Source organism: Corythoichthys intestinalis, chromosome 1, assembly GCF_030265065.1.
Source record: "Corythoichthys intestinalis isolate RoL2023-P3 chromosome 1, ASM3026506v1, whole genome shotgun sequence".
NCBI classification, from domain to species: domain Eukaryota; kingdom Metazoa; phylum Chordata; class Actinopteri; order Syngnathiformes; family Syngnathidae; genus Corythoichthys; species Corythoichthys intestinalis.
In genome coordinates, this window is record NC_080395.1 from 55,444,793 (window position 1) to 55,470,294 (window position 25,502).

The 25,502-nt window shown below is 37.7% G+C and overlaps 1 protein-coding gene across 2 annotated transcripts in view; it reads left to right on the top strand.

Annotated features, from left to right (window-relative positions):
- Positions 1–25,502, top strand: part of mpped2a (metallophosphoesterase domain containing 2a) — a 98,235-nt gene that overhangs the window by 34,061 nt on the left and 38,672 nt on the right. For both annotated transcript variants that reach the window (XM_057835307.1, XM_057835312.1), the window contains exon 4: positions 949–1,174. In XM_057835307.1, coding sequence (XP_057691290.1) covers positions 949–1,174 — 226 coding nt within the window. The remainder of the gene's footprint in view (positions 1–948; positions 1,175–25,502) is intronic.

The window sequence follows — 25,502 nt, forward strand, 5'->3', positions numbered from 1 at the left end:
AGAGAAGCACAAAAAGGTCACTGGAGACATTGAATGATGAGGGGATGAGAATAGTAATAGATGTTCATCGCTATAAAGTTCAGGTTCACATGTTTCCAGCCGCCCAGTGTCTGCTGAGATGGATAGTGGTCTGCTGTGGTCAAGCAGAACTATTAGATGTTCTTGTAACCTCTATGACTGTGTGTTAGAGCTATCACGGACAGACAGCCCATTCACAAGAGTTGCATTCTATTTAAACTGTTAATTTTACTATTGTACGATTCCCCCTTTAATTGCATCAAAAATTTCTCTGCTACACAACACTGGAAACAGTACATGACCAAAATGCAGGTATGCAATGACAAGAAGGTTTTCCTCTGCGTAAATTCTTTAATTATGTGATTTGTAAATACTGGTATTTGCCCTTTGTATACTAGTATATTTTGAAAAGTTCCTAGAAAAGTTAATTGGAATGTACAAAATTAGGAACTTCGTAAAAAAACAACAAAAAAACAACATCATAAATTCAGACTAGAAGATGCGTGTCAGTTCGACATTGCCACTTAAGTTGTGTTCAAAGTCTCTAAAGAAATGCACAAGTGTTCCCTAATAACAACACTCTTGAGCTCCTCTGTATATCCAAGCTTGATTGGTCTTCAAAGCACCCTCGGAAGAGATTGTCCAAGTTGCCTCCTTAATTTATGGTCGCATTCCAAAAACCCAATAATCAGGTGTGGTGTACATACAGTATATGGATTTTTTTTTTTCAAATTTAATTTCTTTTCGGTTTACAGTCAGGTGTAGTATAAGTGCAAGTGCGGAAATTACCATAATTAAAATTTTCATCTACCACATTACTGTAAAACACATTACATGACAGTATTTCTTATGAGACGAGTTGCTTAGTGACACTGTACTACGCTAAAGATTTGGGGCTGTGCCTCATCAATTTGTTTGTTTTTGTCCCAGGTGGCCTTCCATATGAGTTTAAGGTGGTAATCGCGGGTAACCATGAGCTGACCTTTGATAAGGACTTTATGGCTGAACTGGTCAAGCAGGATTACTACCGTTTCCCTTCAGTCTCCAAACTCAAACCAGAGGACTTTGACAATGTCCAGTCGCTACTCACAAACTGTGTGTACCTGCAGGATTCTGACGTCACCATAAAGGGATTCCGGATATACGGCACACCATGGTAAGACCAAAGACTCTAAACCTTTTATTAGTAGACCAAAGGCATCCTTGCTGCTTCTTCTTTTAATCTTTGCTGAGTCACATTTACTTCCCATAGTGTTCAAAATCCCCAAGTGGTGGAAGGGTGCTCTACTGTCTGTCTGTGTTTGGCTGTCTTCCAGCTCCCCTCCCTACTTTTCACTTCTGTACGCTCTAACAAGGGCCTCACTTACATGGAAGATGCTATTCCCAGCTCGTGCATTCCTTTATGAGCTCAGGACCCTCGCCTGCCCCGGCTTACATTACACCTGTGTAATGACACATACTTAGGTGATATGCATGGTACGGTCAATCGGCTCTCATATGGAAACAACTTTGGAAGGCAGTCTGATTGTTGGTGGAATGTTGGAAGCAGCATTCAACAAACTTGGCTATGAGGTGTGTGTTAAAATAAGAAGTGTTTGTGACGAGAAAGTGTTTACTGTTTTGATGGATGAGATCACTGCTACATTGAGGGTATGGCAATATAACCCAAATAAAAGCATTGCAAGGTTTACTCCATGATTTCTGTTTAATTTCACTGTTCATAATGCTGAAAATAATTCTCCTAGCTCCTTACAACTCCATAAAACAGGCATTGCTAAATAAATCAGATAAGAAGCATGTCCTAGCATGGCAGATTGACAAAAATGTAAAAAATAAATAAATAAATAAATGAATAAATAAAAACTGTCATTGGATAGGATATGCATCTAATTCAGCCACTTCAACATGTTCTTGGGTTTTGAAATTATTTTACTTGCATTTTGTTACAATTCTAAATTGGACCAAATAAATCGGTTTTATATTGTTTACCTGTTTACAACATAAGTTTACAGTATATGTGATTGGCTCATTATTATCCAGATGAAAGAAACTTCCGTTTGAACCTGCATGGCTGCTTGTTTGTTATTGTGTTCAAGGATTTGGTACTGTCTGCTCAGTGGTTCTCACAAGTCTGGTCCAGGCTTAAAATAAACATGTAGGTCATCCTTTTGCAGTTATAATTAGCCAGGCTGGCGCCTTGCCTGAGAAATAGTGGAGTATTTAGTTAAAGAGTAGGTCATATCCTAATGTTTTACTAACATCACAGCGACAGGAAAACGAGATTACTCTAGTTTTGTCCATCCTTCCACCTTTCCTTCCTTGTGTTTGAAAGGCAGGATGCTGCCTTTCCTCCCTTGTGGGTGTTTAGTGTGAGGGCTGGTAAGTGTCTGTTGTGACAGCTGGGAGTCTCATGAGAGGCGCCGTGGACAGCTTGGCCACCCCCTGTTACCCCTCCTTGCCATCTACACCTCCTTCACACCCATATGCCACTGTGGCCTGAGGTCTGGCCCGCTTGTCCGATGTGAGGTCTCACTTAGCCACGTAGTGACCCTTCACTTCATCAGTAGCTCACCATATCACCGCCTGGGTGGTCGCACACCCTCTGAGGTCCTCATCTTCCAACATAAAGTATAGTGTCAATCAAGCCCTTTTTGATTAAAGTCTACTCAGCTGCTGCTACATTTTTAAATTTACTCATTGCATTTTTATGTTGGATGAAAGCCTACATTTTATTTAAACAAATACAAAATAGTTTTACAGTATTCAATAAATTAAAGTAAGAACACTCCTAAATAAACATCTGTGAATTTGACGTGATGAGGCCGATGGTTTTGAGGGTTGGGGCCTTTTGGGGTCCTGTGCAATAATACGCGCTTTGCGTGTAACCACCTGTTTTAGGTGTGAGTGATTGGAGCTGGGGAGGTTTCTCATTTTGGAGGCATTGTGTGCAGAGCGTGTACCCAGCCTCCTAATCAATCCTTGAAGAATTAAAAGAGACAATGAAAAATACATCTTTGAATCAGAAAGAAATGGAGGAGAATAAAAGATGTTTTGATTCTGAGGATAGTAGGGACTGCTAGCCTTCGTTTTTGTGAATTTCAGTCATGCAGTCAGTTCAAAACTCAGTTTATTATCTAACTGTATAGTTGTGGGTTGTGTTCTAGCAGCAATAAGTAGTAAATTTTTGATATTATCATAAGATTTGAAGAAGTGTATAGCCATAATAAACACCTAGATATTAAGGGATTCTAGACTTGTGAATGTGGATATTATATAGTGCTCCACATTAATAAAGCACAGAGCAAAATCCATTTGGAGTTTAGCAAGTTCTAGTGTTTAAGTAGTCGATTGAAGTCATTAGGAACTTTGACAGGAGGGGGAAATACTTTCCTACACAAGAATATATGGTGTCTTCCATTTTCCTCTGAAGTCAGAGCTAGAAATAATGTCACTGTCGAGTTAGAAGCCTTCCGGTTACTAAGTCTGAAATAAGATGGTGATCTCCACAAATGTTATTCTCGTACCTGCCTTGCCCGAATAAAAATACTTCTAAAGAAAAGACGGGACGCCAGGAAGAGGTTGTGACCATAGATACAGTATGAAAACGCGATACGCCTGAGCAGTATAGTAGTAGCATTGCGTGGCTATGTGAGGGGCATTTTGGGGAGGTTGGCGATGACGTTTGCATCAGATGTATGATGAATGATACACACCTGGACAAAATTGTTAACAAAAGGAAAACCCTCAATGGTTATTGAAATCACTTGAAATGTACCTACTATAAGAAACAACACATTTTAAAACATTGTAAAGACAAGAACAATAGACATCAGCCACTAGAGGTACACAATAATTATCGGTCCGATAATAGGAATTATGACGTCATCCCAATAAATCCGATAACACTATTAATAGGCCTGATAATATATATTTTTGGCACAGTGTCAGTTGATTGGGATGTGTGCGTTTGTTTCCGCTTATGTTTTGCCAGTATGCAAAGTTGTGTTACTGTTCAAGAGGCCGTATTTTTCCATCACTGAGTGATAAACCTTACTATGGCAATTAGCAAATGTTTGCAGTTTACAGTGTTATGTTTACAAGTTATTGAGAGGCCTTTTGGTTATTGATAGGCTTGCAGTCCTAGAATTTCCAGGTTAAGAAAGTCTCCTCTCCTGTTGCACCAATTGTTTTATCTGCGGACAAAGCACAATGCCTGTTGGGTTTATGTTTGTTTTAGTTCAGTGCTCATTGTTCAGGGAACACATCTTCGATGATATTGACTAATTGATTGTGATTTACTCAAATTATATTTATTTTAAAAAATAAAAATGGCCACTTTATTTAAAGTTAAAACTGTTCTTGTCTTTGTTTTTTTTCCCCATTATAATAATGTTCATGTCATCATGAAAATTCTGGTCAGGTCAAAGGCAAATCTATGCTGAATCCACCGCTTGTATTTTTGACCTACAGGTGTTCAAAAACTCAGGTGAATATACTAGTATATTTAATAATTATATGGATATCGTGCACCCCTATCAGCCACTCAAAAGAATTATAAAATGGCCTGGGGAGAGAACACATGATATTTTGTTTCCTTTTGAGGCAATCAAAATTAGACTACAAGATTGTTAACAGGTATTTTGACCCATTCCTAGTGAGCAGGCAAACTGTTCCATTTGTGTCAGGTTTGAAGGGTTTCTTCTCCAGATGGTATGTTTTATCTCCTGTCACAGGTAATCAATGGGATTTAGGGCCGTTTAGATAGTGACTCTCCGGGAATACGAAAAATTTCAAATTTGCATTTACATGGTTCCGTCTCCATTCGAACAATGCCGTAATTCCACATGAAAACGATGTACTTTTCATGCCAGGCCGTTGGTGGCAGTGCAGATTTTCAAGGCGAGCGCCAATGATGCACTTTGATCTAGAGGTGCACGATAATTATCGGTCCGATAATAGGAATTATGACGTCATCCCAATAAATTTGATAACAATATATGTTATCGGGCCTATTAATAATATTTTTGGCACGGTGTCGGATTGGGATGTGTGCGTTTGTTTCCACTCCTGTTTTACCAGTATACAAAGTTTTGTTACTGTTCTAGAGGCTGTATTTTTCCTTAACTGAGTTATAAACCTTAATATGGCAATTAGCAATTGTTTGCATTTTACAGTGTTATATTTACAAGTTCTTGAGAGGCCTTTTGGTTTTTGATAGGCTTGCTTTTCTATAATTGCCAGGTTAAGAAAGTTGTTGCATGGACCAAGACGACAAAAGTCTCCTTTCCTGTTGCACTGAATGTTTTGCTGACAAAGCACAATACCTGTTGTCGTTAGTTTTTGGTCAGTGCTCATTGATCAGGGGAACACATAGTCAATGATATTGACTGATTGATTGTGATTGACTCAAATTATATTTATTTGAAAAAATTTATATGGGCACTTTATTTGAAGTCAGAACTGTTCTTGTCTTTGTTTTGTTCATTATAACAATGTTCATGTCATCATGAAAATTCTGGTTCGGTCAAAGGCAAATCTATGCTAATTCAACCACTAGTATTTTTGACCTACAGGTGTTCAGGTGAATATGCATGAAAAATTACATATATATGTTATCGGTTATCGTATCGGTATCGGCCTTGAGGAGCAGGAAGTTATCGATATCAGTATCGGTTTCAAAAAATGGATATCGTGCACCCCTACAAGCTCCTCAGCCTAAAAGACAACATACCCACCCTCTCTTAACAGTGGCATTTTTCTTATGCTCCAAAAGGCACAAAAATGGAAACATTCAACATATTTAAATTAAAAATATTATAAAAACAGTAAATTAGAAACCGACGATCCGCCATTTGTTGTTTTTAATGTTTAATAGCACCGCTGCGCACGCCCAATGTGACGTGTGCGAGTGCTTACGTCATCGAAGCGAAGGGTGTTTCCATTCATATGAATTTGCTGCGACCCCCCCCGAATCGAATCGTTCCACTTTGGAGGCAGGATTTGGAGATTTGTGTCTTTGCCAACACCATATGAACGCGAGGCCATTCCGCTACTCAGTCATTGTGTCTTCGTGTCGCAGAGTCCCCATGTAAACTGCCCCTTAGATTGGGCCTCATAGTAGGGAACTTCAGAGTTGTCCATTGCTTTTCTCCTTGCCATTTTTGAGTGTTTTTGGCCATGTTTTGGGTTGTTATACCGTTAGAAGACTGGCAATTGAGACCAAGCTTTCTAACACGAGGCTACATATTTTCTCCAGAATGCCTTGGTAGTCTTGAGATTTTATTTTACAGTACCTTTCACAGATGTTCCAGATGGAGCAGGTAGCCCCATTACCAATATTCCCTCTAAACTGCGCGCATGCGTAATCGCGCACTGCTTGCACACTCAGAGCACAAGAAAATCTATGCCGCGCACAAAATGAAATTCAACAGAAATGTATTAATTAAAATCTGATTTTAGAACTGATATAATCTAGTCAATTAGACCAATAATACTGTTTTCTGGACCATTTCGCAGCATAACTCAATGAGCGACAGGTGTCTAGCCAATAATATGATACAATTAACTTACTCTACATAGCCAATCATAGCATTGACAGTGTTTGCATATGTGCGCACCGTATAAGTTAGCTGGCATCCACTCATCAAGCAAAAAAAAAAAAAGAAATGTTCTTTTACGATGGTGTGTGGCCACAGTGTACACATCTGATGTTGCTCACAGTGGTCCACGGTGTGCTCAGGGAATTTGTGTGTCTGCTCAGACACAAAAGAAAAAAAATTGAGGGAACATTGCCCATAACAAAACCATGTTTCACAGCACGTATTCTGTTCTTTTCTTGGTATGCTTAATTATTGCATCCATCAGCTGAATCCTTTTCACCTGATTCAGATCCTCTGAAAAATGGCCCTGTCGGCCCGATTTCCGATCACGTGATAGGATTGGGGGCATCCCTTATAATAATATAAAGCTTAACTTTAATAGCATACCTGATCTAATAGTTGAGGAAACAATAAATAATATATTGTCTAGGCTACTTCAAGACAATTTGCAAGTGCACATAATGAAGTCGGTACTCGTTTTGGCTTGATTATGTATCTCCTCAGAAACTAGACTGGCTTAAATAGAAGCAGTCTGCCATGAAAGACACAACACACTGTTTAATGACAGATGCATAACAGACCAAATACCTCAACCTTCTTTTTCCAGACTTTACAGACACGCACCCTTACACAGAAAAGATGAGCAGGTCTCTGCACCTTGTCAGTCAAACCTCTTAAAGGTAAACTGAAGATCTGTTTGTGTTGGAAAGTTGATGGTTTTGTTTAAATACAACTGTTTCCTTGCTCAGGCAATGACCTTGAGGACCAAGCTTGTTTATTTGGTGAAAATTTAAAATCATGTCACATTTTCTGTCCTATAAAATCCTGTTTTTCAGAGGATCGGAATCAGGTGAAAAGGATAGGGTTTTTAATTATTTTTTTTAAGGGCTACAAAGTAACAAAATCAGAAATACAATGGCATTGCCAAAAGAAACAAAAACTATATACGTTTTATACACAACACTTCCAGAAAAAGCAGGAAATACTGTGAACACTACAGTATTGTAACATGTTCGGAACTTTTAAGGAAAAAAAACGGGTATCCGACCGGGTCTCTGTGTCAAAATCAAGTGACCTGTACTCAGGTGCAAATATATGCGATCGGGACATCCCTACTTTTTACTCATTACCAGGATGAGACACAAATAAAATCTATATGGCGGAAAACACAGACAAGACTGAAAAAGCAGTTTCTGCTCTTGCACTCCTCTTTAAAAGAAACTGCAGTATTTCAAGCCAAAACAACTGTTGTGTTTGATAGAACAATATGTCTATTAGTGGTGTGCAAAATTTCCGATTCTTAGATTATTCGCGATTCGGCCGTGGAAGATTCGAGAACGATTCACAAGCATCCAAATTCCGATTATTGAAATATGCGAAGTAAAGTGGAAGTACACAACACTCAGCGCGCCGCGGGGTCTTCGGGACGGAACGGAGCGAGAGTAGCTAAACATCATGCTTCCCATTACCCGGCCCCTCGGGTAATGCCAATGTTCAACTCACGGCTCTAGCTCAACTCATGCAACGAGATAAAAAAACACAACAACATACCTGACTGCTGCTGAAAAGCTGCTCGAAAGTACATCCATATAATGTTACGGTGGATATCATTTATATAGGACTAGATGCAATATAGATTTGGTAGTGTTAGCAGCACATCTACAAAAAGCTAGATGCGGGCGTTATAAACGGCCGCCATCTTGAAGCAGTACACTTTCCTGCAAGGCTGTTGTAGCGAACCTTCCAAACAAACCTAATTAACTTTTTATCTAAAATACTCCTAAATCGGTAAAATATTGACTTGAATCTATCTTTAAAATAGTTTTAAAACTTTCAGATGTCGAAAGTAGACAAAAGGGAAATTATGGAATAACGGGAGCAATTTTAACAAATTTAATGGTTGATTCACAACATTAAATTAATTGAATGTAGTTTAAAGCTGCTGATACAGAATGGGGACTGGAGTTTTTTATTTAATGTTATTTTTGTATATTTGTTTACTGCTGTATGTTAACTTGATACTGAAATAGTAGTGTGGTTTAGCCTGAGAGTATTTTTGAACAATTTTGGAACTAATGTACAAAACATTAAAAAAAAGAGAGAAAAAAGGAGGGGGGTGCATCAATAATCGTTTTATAATCGAATCAGAGCCTCTGAATCGTAATCGTAATCGAATCGTTAGGTGTCCAAAGATTCCCAGCTCTAATGTCTATATACTGCCATAGCAGATTCATGGCGCATTAAGGCCCCAAACTATTTTTAATTTGTCCGTTTTACCCTGAAAACCCCCGTTTACAGACGTCGCGCAACCGCTTTTGTTTCAACCCAGCCATAAAACGAAGATAATTAATTATATTTATTATTCAAAATGTCTGTCGTTTTTAGCTTAGAATCATTTTTTGATGTCACATATTTCATTAAAAAAAAAAAAACGACTTTAAAGAACTATTCACTCACATATTTTAAACTTTTAAACAAATTATGTCACAATGAAAAAAATGGAGTCTGTAAAAAAGTCATGAATAACGACCTCATAACTATCGCTTAATCGTATTTTTTTCGTTACTGTCGCATGTCCCCCAATATTTTAGATGATAAATAATTGATCCAAACAAAGAAAAATTGGGGGGGGGGGGGAACTGTTTAAAAGGGTAATTATACGAAAAAGAACATCTCGACCACTTCTTGATGTGTGCGATTTCTGCATCGCGACCCTTGTTATATTACCATGTTTCACCCGTAAAATAAAATTTTTAAAAATCCAGCTGTGTCCATTCACAGCTCTGACATGACACTCAGTGATACATGCTTCGTGGAGTTTTTGGATCGAAACAAGGTAAGTACGCGATAATATCTCGTTAAAGTCATGGCGTCTGTAATTCTGCTCTCGCGTGCTCTCACCTCCAGATAGGGTTTTGCTGTTTAAAAAACGTTTTTTTTTTTAAATGCCCTCCTTTTCAAAATTTTTCTTCCCCCAGAAAATTGAGATTTTAAGCTTTCAAATGATGTATCACACATGCATATGGCACAATTTTGAAAGTTGGCTAAATTGGGGGTCTCAGAGCGGAACTTCGAGTCACAAGTGTTTTCCGCCATATATCAACATTTTAAAATGGAGTGCACGCCTATAGTGCTTTTCTGCAATACATCCTGCGTTATACGGTGCCAAACCTGCTTTATACGCGGCATGTTTTGCCTGCAACTTTATCCCCAGATTTAATTTTGTTAAGATTGGAATGACATACATTTGACAAGATCCCTTGCTGTGGTTGATGGTAGAACATGGGTTGGGGTGGTTGCAAATTTTGAGTCATTGTAACGTCATCCTCGATAGTGTAAACTGAGCTAGCCTGACAAAGGTGTCTACTTTAATTTCCATAATAACATAGACAACTTTTTTTTTTTTTAAGATCCGTACATTGCAGGAATGGGCTACTTGCCTTTCCTCCCTGAAAAAAAGCAGATTTTATATCACTTTAGCTGAAAAAAACAGTCTAATTAGTCAGCATTCCTAGTTCAATATTGCTACTATCATGACTTTTAATATGTCATATTTCTGGGATCTGTGGCACTATTTAGATCTGCATTCAATCAGAACACAGAAAAGTAAAGAAACAATTTAAAATACATGTAGAATTTGTAGTCTGGTTTTACATCCCTCAAGATATCGATTGGAAGTTGTCTGACATTATTGTAAAAATGGACGATTGTGTTTGTGGGTGTGCGTATGTGCATGTGCTTGTGCATGCGCACATGCCAAAGGCAGCAGATAAAATCCAACTTCCCTTATTTGCTCTCTGAAGCGCACCTCGGGGGATACTAGAGGGCCAAATGCAGATTTGTCATTTGCAGATTTTAGTGTTATTCATGTATTCATTTTTTGCTGTAAAGGTCAACTGTGTGTGTGTGTGTGTGTGTGCGGGGGGGCTGCGCGTGCATTAATGTATTGTATGAAAGAAAGTGAGAGGAAAAGTAAGAGAAAGCCAGTAATTCTACTCTAGTGTATTTATGTCCGTACAATATTGTTTCCCAACCTGAAAATGGGCACATGTGGTGGCAAAAAAAGGTACCCTAAACCCTTTGGATTATCTCCATAATTTCTGCATAAATTGGTCATAAAACATTGTCTTTTCTGCAATAAATAGGAAACATAAACAAGCGCAATCTCCTTAAAGTAATACCACAAAAACAATTATGTTTTCATATTCATATTGAAAATAGCATGTCACATTCACCAGACAGGTGGGAAAAAGTACTGTAAGCAGATAAGATATGTGTGATCTGGATGAACTCTGAATGTGGAGCTCAGCAAGCTCAGCTCAGGTGTGCGGTGTGAATATTCTAATGTCACACAATCTCAATTGACTTAAGTTTAGAATTTAGACTGGCCACTATATAACACGTAATTTTTTTTCTAAAGTAATTTGGACTTTTATATGATACCTGCATCAAGTACCTAGATACCGGTACTGAAAGGGTGCCAATAGGAAAAAAACACTTTTACAAAATAATAATTTTCTTGAGAATTGCTGTGAATTTGAAACAGACACAACACTCTACTGTAAATACCTTTTATTCATATTATTCAAAATATTAAGATGGTCTTTATTTATTTATTTATTTTACCTTAACACGTGCATACATAAAATTGAACTCCGTTATATCAAGATATGTGTTTGCATAGAGGGTAGCAGTGCTGTATGCTGTTTTGTTGATCGCATTTTAGTTCATTCAATGTAAAAGAAACCGTTGAACTGGAATGTCAAGCAAATGTCTTAATTTAATTGCTAATGACTGGCGCCTTGCCTGAGAAATAGTGGAGTAATAATGACATTGTGTTGCTGGGGGGGGGCATGTGTTGTGGTCTAACTTTTTTACAAATAACCAAGTACCATGTTAAGTACTACAAGGTATGAAAAAAGAAGATTCTCATTCGACTTTCCTACTGTATTTGAAGGCAAGTATTTGAAATGTGTCACAACCTGTCGCTCTTTTAGTCTGCAAAAATTGGATGATTCTAAGCTACATGTTTTGTCATATTTGAAGTGTTTCCGCCTTGTGCCTCAGATGCTTTAGATTTTAAAACAAGCTTTGCGATCAGACTTTGGGGGAATGACTGGCTAGGACTGATTCTAGGGTGTGCCGTGCAAATATATTACTGTATTTAGAGTAGTACAGATTGATTTTGGTGAACACCCGGGTGAAATCATAAAAGAATTATATAAAATTTTGAGAGGGATTTCCTACAGCTGCAATTAATCTGAGTAAAACAACTTGATGGTTTCCTTTTCTAAGAGTCACTGTGAAGTTCAATATGTTTGTATTGAGATATGAATCACCGAATATTGAACCATTTTTAGACAATCCGTGTCTTTATTTTAGATTGACTTCGTTGATTACATTGTTGAAAACAGCCAACAATTGCATCTCAGATGTGACTAGAAAAATAAAACTACAAATTCACTGCTTCGACACAAAAAACTTGATCTTATTTAAAAAAAAAAAATTAGGGCTGTCAAAATTATCGCGTTAACGGGCGGTAATTAATTTTTTAAATTAATCACGTTAAAATATTTGACGCAATTAACGCACATGTCCCGCTCAGACAATATTCTGCCTTTTGGTAAGTTTTACAGCAAGGCTTTTTGTGCTGTCTAACAGCGAACTCTTGTGGTCGCTTTGCGACATGGTTTATTGTTTTCTTGCCAGTTCAATATGGCTGCACGATGTCTCGGGCTGACGCCTACGTTGTACTGTTGTGCTTATATGATCCTTGTACAAGATTTGTCCGTAAGTATGGTCGTTGTAAAGAATGTACATATTCTGTTAGTAAGCGAAATGTTATATTTTTTGTATGAGACGCTTTTTATGTTTAGTGAACCTGTATAGCATGCTAAGCTAATGTTGTTGCTAATGCAATGCTTGTGTACTTTTTTTGTGGTTTTACAACGGTCCAAAGAGGACAATGGTTTGAGGCCATTTTATTAATAAATCAGATGAAAAAGGAAGAAGTCTGATTATTAAGGCGTCGTTCACTAGCTGTCTAGCTTTGGAAAAAGTAGACGCTTCGGAGTGAGGACAGCATAGACAGATTTAAATGACAGTAGAGTGAAATGCCCACTACAGTCCTTATGTACCGTATGTTGAATGTATATATCCATCTTGTGTCTTATCTTTCCATTCCAACAATTTATTTTACAGAATATATATATAATTTACAAAAAAATATGGCATATTTTATAGATGGTTTGAATTGCAATTAATTGCGAATAATTAATTTTTAAGCTGTAATTAGCTCGATTAAAAATTTTAATCGTTTGACAGCCCTAAATATATATATATTAGAGTGATGCCTATAATGCATTTTTCAGCCGATACCGATAACCGATAATTTCCTCCTCGTTCTAACCGATAACCGATAATGTCAAGCCGATAATTCTATTAAAAGATTTATGTAAAATTTTAAAGTATACACAAAAGAAAATATTACTGTGCAGAAATATAATTTATTGCTCTTTTTTTTTCAACATAAAATATGAACAAGTATTCAATTCCAACATCTAAATAATGACAGATTGTCTGACATTGTGTAATGGTAAACTTTTGGCAACAATTACTTACAGAGTAAATACCTAAGTTGCACAAAAATGCCTTTAAAAGTAAGCCATTCCTAACATATATAGCGTTAATACACTGCAAAACACACCTCCTTAAAACTAGTCAGTTTTAAGTGTAAATCTATTGGAAATAAGTGAAATTATCTGCCAGCGCTTCAAGTGTATTTCTCTCAGATTTCTTAGAAGAAAAATAGCTAGCTGAAAATAATCTTAACAGCCTTATTTTGAGCAATACATTATTATACTTAATACTAAAAAAAAAACTTGGAAGAAGAAAAGATTTTGAATAATATTTGTGGCTACAGAATATTATTGTTATTTCATTACAACAGGAATGTGCATATTTAAATTGATAAGTGTTAATAAGTGCCAATAAGTTTTGATTATCTACTGTGACTGTAATTGAGCAGACAAATAAGTTAAATTAATTTGAAAAGTGCTAATGTTATATGCTTTGTTGCACACTGTGAAAATGATTAACTCAAAAGAGCGAGATGTCATGTACCCATTCTGCAGCGCTTTGTTTACTTTTGCGGCACTCACGACATTTGCTTTACAGCAGCCAAACTGATACAGGGCAGTACGATTTGGATGGAGTTGGAGCTCGCATCTCCGTGCGTGTTGTTTTGTGCCCGAGTTTTGTTAAGCCGAAAATAAAGGCAGCGTTACAAAGTCATCTGACCGCTCATCATTTTACATACTGAATGCATTATTGACTGGCTGACTTAGTTTTCTCCATGTTTAAATTATCATCTAACCACTGTGCCGTCATGATAAGCTTGCTTATTGGACATCACTTTTCCAAATGTCCGTGGTGAAAATGTGATTGGCATGTTTTTCATGAAGAATGGTTGTCGTATAAACTGCATTATTTTTTTATCCAGGGCTTTGGCTCTCGGGACATTTCGGTAATAAAAAAATCGTGTCTCGTCTCGGCGGCGGCGGCTATGTTCGTACCGGATAATCCGCCCGCACTGGCCGGTTCGCCGCGGCGTATTCGAGGCCTGGCTCTGCTCGCACGCCGTGGGGAACGCTCGAGAAACTGGGGTGTTTGCCGGAGGTCCTGAAGCCGGGGAACCGGCGCTCTGCCCGCCCCGCTAACGGCGCGGCGGCGGCAGCCTGCCGGACCGGCCAGAGCGGCGGGCTCCGTCGGAAGACGGCTACTTGCAGACTATCGGTCTCCAGTCGTGCCGGTGTTTAGCCTTAGATGCGAGTTTATCATCCGCCTTGTGCTGCTTTCCCAAACAACCCGACTCTGTAATGTCACAAGCCCCGTAGTTTAGCTTGCGTTTACAATAGCTTTAGCATTCCCGCGAGCAACAGCCTCGTATTCGTTCCAAAAATCTTTGTGATGCAGTTTTAAATGGATGCTGGGTTAATGGTTTTGAATGAGGACGCTTTCTTTCGGCCTCATGGAACTTCTGCGGTGCATGTTTCGCAGATGGCGAGAGCGTTGTTTTTTTAGTAACAGCCGCCATAATATTCAACTATTTCTTGTCGTGTAATCCACCTCCTCAACCCCTCCTCCCTCAGGGGCTTCAGAGAGGGGAGGGGTTGTGGAGGCGGCGTGCTGAATTCTTCGGTTGTGCACATTTGGAGGCTAAATCAAGTATATAATTATCGGATTGCGTTACCGGTTGAATTTTTTTTATTATCTGGATTATCTGTGTGACGTCATAATTGCCATTATCGGCTGATAATTATCGGCGACCGATATTATCGTGTATCTTTGATATATATATGTATATATATATATTTCTTAACTAAATTACGCTTGATAACACACATCACTTAAAAGTTAGGTGTTTTTCCCCAAATATTTCAATTGAATTTCTGTTTCCACGAGCTACTTTTAAGTTCTAGTTAAGTTATAAGTTGGTCTAAACCAGTGGTCTCCAAACTATTCCACATAGGGCCGCAGTGGGTGCAGTATTTCACTCCAACAAAACAAGACCACATCTTTTCACCAATCTGGTGTTTTGTAAATGTAATCAGTTGAGTGCAGGTGCGGCTTGTTTTAGTAGAAACCTCATTGGTTAAAAGGTCTGTGCTTGATCGGTATGAACAAAAACCAGGACCCACAGCGGCCCTCGAGGACCGGTTTGGAGACCCCTGGTCTAAACTGTAAGTCCTGATAAGTTTTTGCGTTTTTGCAGTGTTCAAAATATATGTATGATACCTGCTGTATTGGAGCACATTAGGCACCAGTGCTACTTGGTGTTTCATCCATCAATGACAATCGAGCTAAAATTGACAGTTAGCTTTATTTATTTATTTTTTAATTTTACACCCACATCACTCTACAGCACTGTGTTTTTACAGATTAAATAAAGCCTGTATGAAAGACACATTAGCCACGCATTAACAGTAGTCATACTTAATAGAAAGCTGGCTCTCCGCAGGGCTAACGCTATGTTAGCAAGGTACAGTAAAGATAATCTTATTTGATAACGCTACGTTAACTTAGTTTTTCCTTGTCCCGACTATCGCTCCTCTGTGGTGCCTTCGGTGGAGCGGGGGCTAGGCGGGCAAGTCATGCGGTGGCGCCCGGCCCGGGTTTCGGGGGCGGTCATCGGTCACGGGGTCCAGCGGGGGCTGCGGGTAGCCGGGGCCGGGCGGGGGTAGTGTTATGCAAGCGCTGTCTTACAGTGATTACATGAAATAGTGTTCGTCTTGGTCTCCAGCTTGAAATGCTTCCTCACTTTTGACATTTTCTGCCTTTTCTTGGTGCATTTCTCTTGGCTTGTGTCGGCTTCTTCTTCGTTATCTCTATATTCATGAATGGTTGAAATTAAATATTTCCGCCGCTGCTTTTTTGTTCCGGTACGTGCGTGACGTCAGGGCGTTGTGCAGCATTATAAGTAGTCCGGGCAATACGTGATGCTTAGAGTTGGCAAAATTAAACGATTCCTCAAGGCAAATAAAATTCCTCGATCAACTTTTAAACTCGAGTTACTCGAGTTATTCATGTAATCATTTCAGCTCTACAAATTTGATTTAAAAATAATAATAAAAAAATAAAAGAAAGTTGATTCCAAGGTCGTATTCATTTTATATCGTATTCTGTCAAAATTTTCGGACCAGTCATGGAAAAAAATTACCTGAACACCCTGTTTTCTTCATTTTCTTCCTCATTTTAAAGCCTGGTACCCTTCAATCTGTATCATATGATGAACAGATAAACATGAAAAATTGATTTTTGTTATTTTCAAGAGAACTATGGAAAATGGTAAGATGTCAACTCGTAAATTGAACATTTGTGAGCTATTTTCGTTGTTGGCATTGCATTTTTCCAAAAAATGGACTAATAACTTTAGTTTTACTGGACTTGAAAATTAAATTGAAAAAGAAATTGGAACTGCATTACTGTATATTTATGGTCAATACGAACAAGTCGGGCAAATTTTTTTCAACTATGTGTGGCTTTTCATGTACAACAAAAAATTTGGGGACCAAAAAAAAAAAAAACATTTACTGTGTACAGCAGGTGTGCTCACAATTTTTTGCTCCAAGATCTTTTTTTCAAGGCGACAATGTCCCATAGTCCCACTATCTACCTTTTTCTTCATTCGACTGGCTGCCCTGTGTGTCAATCAAGTGATGGGATGGAGGATAGGCTCATGTCATTTTTCTTTTTTTTTGGGATGCCACAAGCTACCCACACTAGCGTTGCGATGGACGTAATGACTACCCCTCCCTGGTGTACAGTCTACATGCGAGTATCCCTAAAATATATGCTGCTGCCAAGGTACTGTCGCTGTAGTTTCAGAACTTTTTTAAAATTAATTTTCCATTGGCAGCAGTGTCATGTTAATTCCAGTCGTATTTCAGGATTAATGAGATAATGATGTATTGATCATGAATATGAATCTATATTTAATGGAGCATAAAATCGTGAAACAACTGTTGACAAGGATGGATTATGGTAGAAGTTGCTGCTGCTTTATTATGGATAGGATGCTTCTCTATCTCTTTGCTGCTCTTGCAAATGTATGCTTCTGTTTCAGTGAGGTCAGAACACATCGCCCTGAACATGGGGAAACTAGTTCTGCTGCTTAAATTTGTGCGTGTTCAGCCGCACATTTATGTGCATAGGTGTCAGGTTTTTCACCTGTGTGTTAGCTGAGCAAATGAAGGGTTAAGTGATGGATTTGTAATGGTGACCCCACTTTTTGCAGTATGTCGACCTGTAGCATTCCTTGCTGAATGAGTCACCCTACATCCTGCGCTGCACATACACAAGCTAACCTGTTCCTCATTTGGCTCTTATGCACTGTACGGCCTGTTTCACATCTCACTGAGTGCTCACTGAATGGCCCTACCCCCACACCAAGGTAAGCCCCCAATATGTCAAAGGGAGAGTGATGAGTCCTCGGCACTGCCTAATAAAGCTCTCCTCAGTGGCCTTGTGCACATCAGTCACCAGGCAGTGAGGCAGGGGTCTCCATCCATATTTCAATATGGAAAAGGGCTGACGAAGTCAAACTGTTCGGTTTGAAAAGTTGAATGTATATTTTATTGCATTGAAATGCACATGCACAATAACTTCAAATGCAATTAAAAAATTTTTGTTATACTGTAGTGCATATCGGCCACCAGTGCTGCTTGACCCCCAACAGTATCATGTTGAATAACCTTATGTTAACAAAGTTAACCAGTCTTTGTGTTTTCCATGGTCTCTGAAAATTGAAATCACTCATGCACAAGTCATGACATTACCGTACTCAATGTAGTATCTGGCTTGAAGGTCTTTTATTCCATGCCAATGTCTTTTCGTTTGTAGTGCATAACGTTCAGTGGGATGATGAACTTTGTTTCATGAATGAATCAATGATATAACTCTGATGATGAACGAATTATATGTGCAGTATTCCTACATTCTCTGTGACTTACCATTATTGGTTTGCCAAGTGCTTTAATATACAATTCTGATACTAAAACAAAAATGTTATGTATTTTTATTGTTATTATTATCTTATACCTGTATACAATTCATTTTGTCAATGTGTCAAGGGCACACTCAGCTGCAGCTATGTCATCCTCAGTTAATGTAAATTTGATGAGGACATGGTTAGCAAGCAATTTAGTATTATAGCTAACATCTTATTGTGCAAAATATAGTTTTAATATCACTGTCCATTTTAAAATTTTAGTTGGGTCTCAAATTTCATTTGAATGTTTTTATTACATTAAGGCAACCTCACCCTATTTTTATTTAGTCAAGGTTTAGTTGACTAGATGTGAAGTATTTTAGTCTTTATCTTATTTCAAGATATTATATTTGTCTAGTTCAGTCAACAAAAACGTTTTAACCATTCAGTTTTTTTTTTTTTTTTTTGTCAACAAATGATTCAGAGCATATTAATCTAAATTTAGATCATTTCAAATAACATTTCGCATTTCGTTTAATAAACACACAATTTTATAGATTTATGTTGCATGTTTATGTTTTTAAACAAAACAATTTAAACATAAAAGGCTGAATTTCAATAAATATATTACTGACTTATCAATCTGGAACAGAAGAACAATGTCAGGACAGATGTACATGATAGCACAGGAAATCCAAGTGTTCAACTACAATAAACGGTTCCTTTCAAAACCACCAAATTTTGTCAAAAGTTGCCCACATTTTATCAATACGCTCAATAGCTCAAAATCATCCACCTTGACAACCTTCTGCTGTGGAGGGATAATAGTCCAAGTGCAGTTTTCTTTTTAACAACAGACAAACAAAGGTCAGTGATGTGCCTTTTTCCTGGTTAACAGCAGAGATCTGTCATCTCTCAGATGCAACCGGAGGGTCACTTTTCTGTCTTTGATATTTATTCTTTCTCGTGTCACATGTGACCTCTTACTGGCTTAAACCTTCACAGTGGCAACGCGACTTTACGATAGTGCTGAAAGGTCTATGAAGTGTGAGCTTTTTTTCAATAATGTGCGACTAAGCTGTCTTGAAGATGTTTGCTGGGAAAATGTGAGGAAGCATTTGAATTTGTGAAACGATTTTTTTGAAATTGTGAGCGACACATTGATGAGAAACATTATTAAATGTTCTTAGAAGATCAAATAAGGCCAGGGTGAGCAGCAGAGGCAACAAATAAATGTGGAAATATATCCATTATTTAAGGAAATCAATCATAGTATATTTTCATTTTTTATATTTTGTTGTCTTATTTATCGTAATTTCTGCACTATAGTGCGCACCTATAGCCGCACAGCCAGAATGTCACAAAATGTAGTGGAAAAATCCAAATATACGCCGCACTTGACTATAAGCCACATGTGTCCATGTCTTAATATGGGCTATTTACATGGAGAGATGTTACAGAAAAATATTTGATTCATCAAAAATATATTTATGAAGCAAATGAATATCAATACACCGAGTGCATTCTCCGCATGCAGCTGCCTGTAGAGGGAGCTTCACACCAAAATTTCTACGCATGTTCTCTGAGTCAGTCTGACCATAAAACACTTAACTTAAAAAAATCACCATATTTACAGAGAAGAAACATAAAATCCACTATTCCTTGATCTCTATACTTGCAGCAAATTAAGTCCTCTCAAAAATCTTCATCTTAGGCGATTTGATTAACTCACGGCTAACGGCTATCAGTGCTAGCTTAGCATCTTTGTTGTAGCACACTGTGGGTATCCCTCCTCTTTAAATCTCTTAAAACACCCACGACTAGTTTTAAGCTGTTAATTATGTAACGGCGACAAGCATCAAAAGGAGCCCTCATCGACAATAAAGTCCTCTGAGTGCTAATTGAAACTGGCCAATCGTCCCTTGCATTGCATCCTCTCGTGGTAGTAGGTTGCTTACTCCGTGAAAAAAAAAAAACAAAGCAAGGGACACCTCATTGGTAGGCCCGGTAAGTCTCCCTTTAGTTCTCTTTTGATGTTTTTATTATTTGACTCAAACCTGAATTAGTTGGGTGTATGTTTGAGGGATATAGGCACATTGGAAATCAATAATTATCAGCAATGTATTTTTAACACAATATTTAAAAAAATATATACTACTAAATATATACTACAATGAAATTGTATGTATTATATGTATTATATAAATTATATGTATGAAATTCTCAAATTAAAACTGTATAATTAAACCCTTACAGTCCTGAGCCCTTTTGTGTATGTTTTTTTTTGTTTTGTTTGTTTTTTGTTTTTTTTTTAACCTATAAATTGCATGTGAAAATGTTCATCATACCCTTGGTATCATGTTTGGTATAATTTTCTCAGAACAGCTCCATCTATATAAAATCTAATTATTATAATATAACCCTTTAAATTACAATATTAGGCCAATAAATACACAAAAAAATAATCAAATTCCGACTTAAATATACATAAATACGTGAAGCGTCACCACATCCCATCCAATAGATATTTTCTATCAAATAAAACGAGCATACCTCCGGTTTTCTGTGGTCTATCGGTGCCAAATTAAACTTGGAGAGAGTTTCCTCACTTTCAAGTGCCCTATGCTTTACAGCACTTGAAAGACGCCACGTGATTGATCACACAAGGCTTGATCATAGGACTCGTGAAGGTTAATATACAAGGCAGAATATTTTGTGCAGTAAGAAATTGCAAACATTAAAAAAATTATAACTTCTATGCCGCATTATTTTATTGTAATTGTGATACTCGTATGCTCATTGATCACAGGAGAGGAGGGGGACTACGTTTGCCGACATATTCTTAAAAAGTATTTGTTGGTTCTCCAAATCGGATATTTTTGGGTTTCATAATACGGGACATAGCGCGTCCCTTGTACACTTAATAGAGGGCATGTACTTTTATTTCTAAATAGGGGACAAATCTTTTTCAAGGGACTGTTGGCAACCCTATAGCAAACCATGGATATCCATCCTTTTAAAATTATTTTGTATTGGTACATAGCTGTGAATGGAGCACTAATAATCTAAAGAAAAATACGTAAAAAAATAGTCTTACAATCCATGGACTTTAATGGTTCTTCTGTTGTAGAACCAAAGGTCTTCTCTTGACAACAAGATAGTATTTACATGGAAAAAGGTCGCCTTCTCACAATCTGAGTTTTTAGAATGCTAACTCAAAGCGAACGATGCATTTGCGTTGGAGCACACGAGAAGAGTATTGTCACAATTTCATCATGACGTGCAGGGCCGCGGAGTGAAATTAAGTAAAAAAAAAAAAAAAAAAAAAACTATATTTTATTATGCATGTATTCGTACATATAGTTTAGAAATAAAAAATCTTTCACGAGCCATGAAAGAACTTGCACATTTGAGAGACTTTTGGAAGGATGTTTGGACAATGTAGTTTGAGGTAACTGACGTACAGTTTAAAGACGAATAACTGACTTGAAAACAGAAGACAAATTGAAAATGCGACTAAAAAATGCAAGTTTAATGAAGAGGAGGAGGAAAATTAGTGTAATAAAGTACAATACAGTTAGTTTCTTAAATATTTAATGGACTGTCAATGTCTTTTTGTCATTGCAACATTCTATGGTCTTGCCTACGCCTCTGTGTGTCCAAGCCATTTCTTTCATCTTTAATTTATTTCGCTGTTGAATTTCTCCACTTTTTACCACTGGTCACTTTGTTTGTACAAAGCAGAAGTGGAATTAAGCCTGAAAAGCTATTAACTATTTCCAATTAACATTCCAAAAGGCGCCACAGAAGCATGTTTGGCATAAGCTGCATTCAGAAGAACAATGCACTTCAAATGTGCTGTTTTACTTAAATGTGTCAACAATCTTCCCTGCTCTACCATCTGTCCAGGAATTGGATGAAAAATAACATTGGTGCTTTTGTGCCATGTGAATTGAAAGTGTGCTGCAGTCCTGGAACTGCTGCAGCAATTCTTTTAATTAAAGCAGGAAATAATTGTTGTCAAGTAAATGCACTGAGACATGTGAGAGAGAGGCTGAGCGAGAGACGAAAAGAAAGCCAGCAGGAGGAATACAGTGGGGGATTAAAGACAGTGAGCGAGTGTTACAGACTCCTGGCCAGCTTGCTGCTGTAATGAACATTAGGGCTGCAGCATAAATTTAATGACCTGTGAAACAAACAGCGTGGCTGAGACCAATGCCTCTGAATGCTAAGTGGCTCTATCATTAATACTAGTTCAGCCATGCCATTATGTAAACACACTATATGTCTCTTTTGCCCGTAAACCTGTAAAACACAAGGTAGAAATGCAATGATGTTGCACACCCTCTATAGTCCTTTGTAAACAAGTCATGCCTCCTTATGTACCTGCTCAATTAATGGTTTCCCTCCAGTCAATTGACTAGTTATCATGGATAGTAGAGGTGCAAAATTTCTATTAAATTTTGGTTTTGGTGATCACAATTTGATTTTGAATCAATTTTTGATTATCAATTTTTTATTTCACAGAATTTTGTTGAAAGTTGAGTAAAGGTTTTTAATTAAATTTGATATAATACCGTGGTATAAAAAAATACCTGAACCTCTTGGAATTTATCTTATTTCGGCATAGAATCACCATCAAATGTGATCTGACCTTTGTCATAATCACACACATGTAAAAACTGTGTCAGCTTTAACTAAAACCACCTAAACATTTATAGGGTTTTATATTTTATTAAGGATAGCATGCAAACAATGACAGAAGGGGGGAAATAAGTAAGTGAACCATTTGCCTAAGGAGACTAATAGAGCAATGGAAATCAATTTTTACCAAACAATTCAAGTGTGTGCCCAATCACTGATGAGTGGTTTAAAGCTGCCCTTCCCACTATAAAACAAAGAATTAGAGGTGTGCGAAATTTCCGATTCTCAGATTATTCGCGATTCGGCTGTGGAAGATTCGAGAACGATTCACAAACGTCCAAATATCGATTATTGAAATATGTCAAGTAAAGCGGAAGTAAAACACAGTCAGCGCGCCGCGCGGTCTTCGGGACACAATGAGGAACAGAGCAAGAGTAGCTAACATCATGCTTGTCATTACCCGGCCCCTCGGGTAATGCCAATGCTCAACTCACGGCTCTAGCTCAACTCATGCCGCGAGATAAAAATACAATAATACCTGACTGCTGCCGACAGCCGCTACAAACTACGTCCATATCATGTTACGGTAGATATCATATTTCTATAGGACTAGATGCAAAATACTCGGTGGCGTTAGCAGCACATGTACAGAAAGCTAGATGCGAGCGTTAGTAAACGGCCGCCATCCTAAAGCAGTAGAGTTCCCTGCAAAGCTGTTGTAGCGAACCTTCCAAGCGAACCTAATTAACTTTTTACCTAAAATACTCCTAAATTGGTAAAATATTAACTTGAATCTATCTTTAAAATAGTTTTAAAACTTTCACATGTCGAAAGTAGACAAAAGGGAAATTATGGAATAACGGGAGCAATTTGAACAACTTTAACGGTTGATTCACAACATAAAATTAATTGAATGTAGTTTAAAGCTGCTGATACAGAATGAGGATTTGAGTATATTATTTATTGTTTTTAACTGTTAACTTGAAATAATCGTTTATTTAAGCCTGCGAGGCTTGCTTTTTTTTTTTTTTTTTTTTTAAATAACAGTTTTTGTAACTAATGTACAAAACATTAAAAGCAGCTAATAGCGGGGGGGGGGGGGGGTGTCATCAATAATCGATTTAAATCGAATCGTAGCCTCTGAATCGTAATCGAACCGTTAGGTGGTCAAAGATTCCCACCTCTAGTAAGAATTGTCTTGATGAGAAGCATTGTCTGATGTTCATCATGGCTCAGTCAAAAAAGCTTTCTTAAGACCTGCGATCAAGGATTGCTGATTTTTATAAAGCTGGGAAAGGATACAAAACCATCTCTAAAAGTCTGGATGTTCATCATTCGACAGTCAGATAAGTTGTCTACAAATGGAGAGAGTTTGGCACTGTTGCTTCACTCCCACGGAGTGACCGTCCACCAAGGTGACACCAAGAGTTCAGCACAGAATACTCAGAGAGGTGAAAAAGAACCCTAGAATGTCTACTAAAGACATACAGAAATCACTGGAATGGTCCAATATCTCTGTGCACACATCAGCTATATGTAAAACTATGTTCAAGAATGGTGTTCATGTCAGGACTCCACGGGGGAAGCCACGGCAGTCTTAAAAAAAAAAAAAAAAACATTGTTGCGCGTTTAATGTAGGGCTGCAGCTATTGAATATTTTAGTAATCGAGTAATCGACTGAAAATTATATCGATTAATCGAGTAAACGGATAAAACATTTTTTTAGGTAAAGAGCAATTATAAAAATAGATGAGAAAACAAGACATTTAATCTAATATTGAACCATTTTCAGTCGATCAATGTCTTTATTTCCGATGTACATTGTTGAAAACAGCCAACAACTGCATCTCAAATGTGACTAAAAAAAAGAAAAAAAGACTAATTCACTGCTTTCACTCAAAAAACTAAAGGAGCTTATTAAAAAAAAATATATATTTCTTACCTAAAAACGTCATTACGCTTGATAACACATCACTTAAAAGTTAGGTGTTTTTCCCACGTGTTTCTATTGAATTTGTGTCAAGCTATAAGTTCTAGTTAAGTTTTAGGTTAGTCTAAACTGTAAGTCCTGATAGTATTTTGAGTTTTTGCAGTGTTTAAAATAAATGCTGTGCTGTACTGGAGCACATTAGGCACTAGAGCTACTTGGTGTTTTATCCAGCAATGACCAGTGAGCTAAAATTGACAGTTAGCATTATTAAGTTTTTATTTTACACCCTACTCACTCTACAGTGCTGTTTTCACAGATTAAATAAAGCCTGTATGTAAGAGCTAGCCACACATCGACAGTGGTCATAATGAATAGAAACCTAGCCCTCCGCAGGAATAACGTTACGTGAGCGAGTGACAGTAACGTTCATCTTATTTATGAGCGCTGAGAAGTGTACTGCTTTAAGATGGCGGCTGTTTAATTAATGCCGCCGAGTCGGTCATTTCGCATCTAGTTCTACGTGCATGTGATATCTATGACACGCATCAGACGCTACCTGCTATCACCGTAGCAACATGCGGGAGAGTTTTTAGCAACGTCGGCACAGTTTGTAACGGCTGTCGGCTGCAGTAAGGTATTTATTTTTATTGCTCCTTCTTCTACGCACGTGACGTCAGCGCGTTGTCCCGCATTATAAGGAGTCCGGGCAAAACGTGATGCTTAGAGCTGGCAAATTTAAACGATTCCTCGAGGTGAATAAAATTACTTGGATCAGTTTTTAAACTCGAGTTGCTCTAATATTCGTTTCAGCTCTAGTTTAATG